The 4,087-nt window shown below is 44.6% G+C and overlaps 1 protein-coding gene across 3 annotated transcripts in view; it reads left to right on the forward strand.

The window, feature by feature from the left end:
- The window catches only part of LOC101068224 (stromal membrane-associated protein 1-like), a 34,570-nt gene extending 31,330 nt beyond the window's left edge, over positions 1-3,240 (forward strand). For all 3 annotated transcript variants that reach the window (XM_011603166.2, XM_011603165.2, XM_011603167.2), the window contains 2 exons: positions 338-558; positions 1,321-3,240. In XM_011603166.2, the coding sequence (XP_011601468.2) occupies positions 338-558; positions 1,321-1,461 (362 nt within the window). In that variant the 3' untranslated portion in view covers positions 1,462-3,240. The remainder of the gene's footprint in view (positions 1-337; positions 559-1,320) is intronic.
- Positions 3,241-4,087: the final 847 nt, after the last annotated feature.

Genomic DNA, 4,087 nt, shown 5'->3' on the forward strand with positions numbered 1-4,087 from the left:
GCAGGAAAACCGGAGTCTGCAGAGTCTCAAGCTGGCTCACGCAGGAGCCCATTTCACACGTTGGTCTTAATATTTTGAGAGGGGGAAGAAGACTTTCAGCCGCCTAATTGTGCTCTCTTATCCGAAACTGTGCAGAGGAAGGTCAGAGGCAGGTAAAAGTAGGCTAATCAATAGAAAGACTATCCTCCTGTTGTTTATCTGCAATGCAACAGAATAACAAGTGATAAAACAGTGGTGCAGAATGGAAATCCTTCACGTTGGTGCCTCTTCATGAGTTGTGAGGCAATTCTGTAAAAATCCAGATCGTTGATCTTCCAAACTTTGTCCTGTACTGCAGGCATGTTCTTGGGCCAGCCTCAGATGCAGTTCAGCACACAGGGTTTCCCTCCAGGAATGGGCGGACCTCTTCCGGCCAGCGGGGGTGTGATGCCTGGCGGGACTCTGCCAAACGGAGGCTATGTGGGCATGCAGCAGCAAGCCCCAGTGCCGGCTAACCAAGGACAGAACCCATACAGCCTGCTGCAAGGACAACAACAAGGACAATGGAACATGAACCAGGTAGCACAAAGAATACCATGCATAATACCAATAGCATTCATAGCCTGCCACTGAGGAGCTGGTTTCATAAGGAACTCGTACAGTATACATTGTGATTCTACAGTCCCGTTATGTTTCTTTTCTCTCTGTTAGCTTCTATTTAAATGTTTTTAATCCTTTTTATAATGCAGCCAAAGCACAGTAATGAGCATCTTTTGAGTGCTCAATGTTTTTTGCAGCATTTGTAGAAGCATAATGAAATATCAATTATAGACTGTGGTTGTTGTATAATTTCAGTTTAGTGAGATCCCTGATGATGTTGTTGGATGGAAATAAAGTAATTGGTAATTGTATGCTTAATGTGGCTTGAGACTTGATAAATGTAAAATGCCTGTTCTTTGCAATCAGTCATATGTGTCAAAATGGTCTCCAGTTCGAGGTAGCAGGTGACCAACTGGGAGGTCTCTAAGTGGTTCTGGAGACATTCCCTATGAAGGGCTCTCAGCGGAACTGCCCACTTAGAAACTGCTGCCTCTGAGGGGGCACGAGCCAACGTCCCCACGGGCTGATACAAAACCCAGAAAAATAGTGTGTGTGTGAGCTCTCTTATTAGCAGATAAGTGAGAAGCACTGTTCATTAATAAAATATGTCATGGGGGAGCAGTGGAGTGGGGAGGGACACAGAAAGACAGTCAAGGTGATGGTAAAAAGTAAGCATCAGGAATACCTCTTTTTTTATCATTTAATTTACATTTTACCCTCTCCCTTCCTCTTTGTTCTCAGATGACCCAACAGATGTCGGGATTGGCTGTGAGCAGTGGAGCCGTGGCCACTTTCGCCCAATCAGGGCCCCCCGCAGGTGGCTGGGCCACGCCCGCTCCCGCGCCCTCCGGCCAGACCCTCAGCACTCAGCTGTGGAAGTGATGAGTTAGAGGTTCTCCTCACACCTCTGGGTAAAACAACGCACATCAGTGTAGGGGGGAGGTTCACCCGCCTCCTTCTCCTGGCACGCTTTCACCACAGTTCCTTTAAAAAACTAAACATATACGATGCGAAGCGGAGAGAATCAGGACTGGTTTGCAGTCTTTTTTTATTGTTGCTTTTCCCCTTGGAATTACTGTATTTATCGTCTGAAGAACGACACAAAAACATTAAAATGGAACAACGACGAAGCTGCTGGACCCAAGGGCGTAGGTTTGGATGGCAGAGACACGTCCCTGAAGCACGCTGTAAGGTGTTTGTGAGCGTCCGCCACGTCTTTGTGTTTGTTAGAAAGAAAAGACGGAGAAACAACTTTTAAAATAGCAAAGAAAACAATTAAATCAGTGGTACTGCTGTTAAAAATGCAAGAAATCTAGACTGAGACATCAAACGCAGCATCTTTGAGCTCTCTGTTGTCATGGTACGGTCCAGCCCATTTAAAGGGGTGTGCACCCTAAAGCTGACACAAACCTACGCCGCTGGTAAGTCCCATATCTGTGTCTAATCTAGTCATTAGTCAGTAACTAGTCTTCAAGTGCCGCAGTAGATATGACATTTGTGTGGTCGTCGGTATTCCCCCGTCTCTGTCATGTATAATGAAACAGCCCCCCCCTCTGTAGTCCAAACAGAGTCTGGTAGCAGAGAGGCCTCTGAACAGTACTGTATCTATCCAAACACCACGTGACTCGTCCCCTTTTCCAGAGCCATAGGAGGGCGGCTGGTGTCTTTTTACCCAGAATGCCCTTTCAGTACAACACGACAGCACCATAACAACAACGCCCATAGCAGTGCGCAGTTTTACTCAGCATTCCATCATGAAACGGTGATAACAGCCGTGCAATATGGACTCCAGACAATTTGTAAATATGTAGTTTTATCTTATTTTTACGGAGTTGATGCGTATGGCTAACGCTAAGAACAGGAAACGCTCGTGAGGAGGATGAGTGAACGCTGAAGAACCATCATTTAGGTTGAATCGTGGTGACTCAGGAACCAACAAGATTCTAGAACCTGGCAAAAACTGACCCAGGATATGGAATCAACTGTGTCAGCGCACATTTACGCCTGAGAGCAGACGCTCTGACGCCCATCTTCAGCTGTGGGTGTCAAAGGGCTACATTTAGCCACAAAGTAGATGATTTAGTTTTGAGGTGGTTTTTTTTTTTTTTTTTCCAACTGGAGTAATTCATGCAGTAATTTTGTTTTATGGCTTCATCTCAGATATTGACGGACTCTAAACTGCAGGGTAGATTTTTCTCTCCGTCTTTTATGAGTCTTAAACTGGACAAATGTGTCGCCCTTCGTGTGTAGCGCTGTGACCGCCGTACGGGCGCCGTTACAGACTTTGCTGTCGTGTTCATGTTGCGTGTGGTACAAGAGAAGCACATTCTGAAGGAAATAAACCTGGAGAGGGCTAAACTGGCAGGACAAGGGACAAAGTGTGCCGACACCCACCTGATGGGTTCTGCGACTTTTGCTCATCCTGTCACGCAATAACTGTAGCTCTCTCTCGCCTCTCTGTTGTTAGTGGGAACAACATTCCGAGTCCTCCAGGTTTATTTCCCACATGTTTACATTTTCTGGTGCCTAGGATGATATAAATGGTTTCTGTGCATTAATAAACATTCTTATTTCATCTGTGTATTCCTCTGTGAAACTTTAACTGTACTGTAATTTTATCCTTTTTTTGGAATAAAAAAATGTTAAACACACTCGATTTAATCCTGCTTTTTATTTTTGTCCATATATTGTCCATATTCAGGTTGAAGGTCTTCTTTTATTCTGACATGCAGTTTCTAATCCTGATCAGATAAAAGAATAATACCTGACTGCTGCCTTTAGCTGTAAGAACTACTTTTTTAAAAAAAACAACAAATATTTGAAGATTTTAAGTGAAGAAAAACCCACCATCAGTGTTAAATTGGCCTACGTAATTGCGTGAGCAGCTTATGGGAGAGACCGCTCTTTTCTTTTTTTATAACCCCTGTTCAAATCATAGTTCACATTTTCCTCTGAACAAATAAAACTAATATCACAAATGTCGACAGATTCTGGGTGAAACAACTTTAATGAAAAACAATGTATTAAGTGCTAATTCAGGTTGACTGCTTACAATCATTTTGCTAAATTAGCTATACGCTAACAGCAAACCGACTTTGTAATGATGTTTAAACTGGTCGTGGTCCTCTCCTCCACAACACCACTCATCATCCTGACCACAAATGTGTTTATGGGGACGACGGCACAGTAGCACAGTTAATTTGACAAGGACACGTTAATAATTCAAATGACTCGCACGGCCCCTTTTCAGCAAGAGTTCAGACATTTACATTAAGCCACGGATGAGGGAACAGTCGGTAAATCAGGCGTGGTGAGTTCGCTCCTGGTCTGACAGAAAACCAGACCTCTGGGATCATGCAGCCCCTCTGAGCACGTTTGCGCCACGGAGAGATTTTATCAGTCTGATAAGGAGTGAAAATAGGATCCTGCTGCTCATGCTGGCCTGGAAATGCCGCCCTGACACGTTCCGCCTCGCGTTTGTTTGATCCCAGCCTCCCCCGTCCTGCTT

This window comes from Takifugu rubripes, chromosome 4 (assembly GCF_901000725.2).
Source record: "Takifugu rubripes chromosome 4, fTakRub1.2, whole genome shotgun sequence".
Classification (NCBI taxonomy): domain Eukaryota; kingdom Metazoa; phylum Chordata; class Actinopteri; order Tetraodontiformes; family Tetraodontidae; genus Takifugu; species Takifugu rubripes.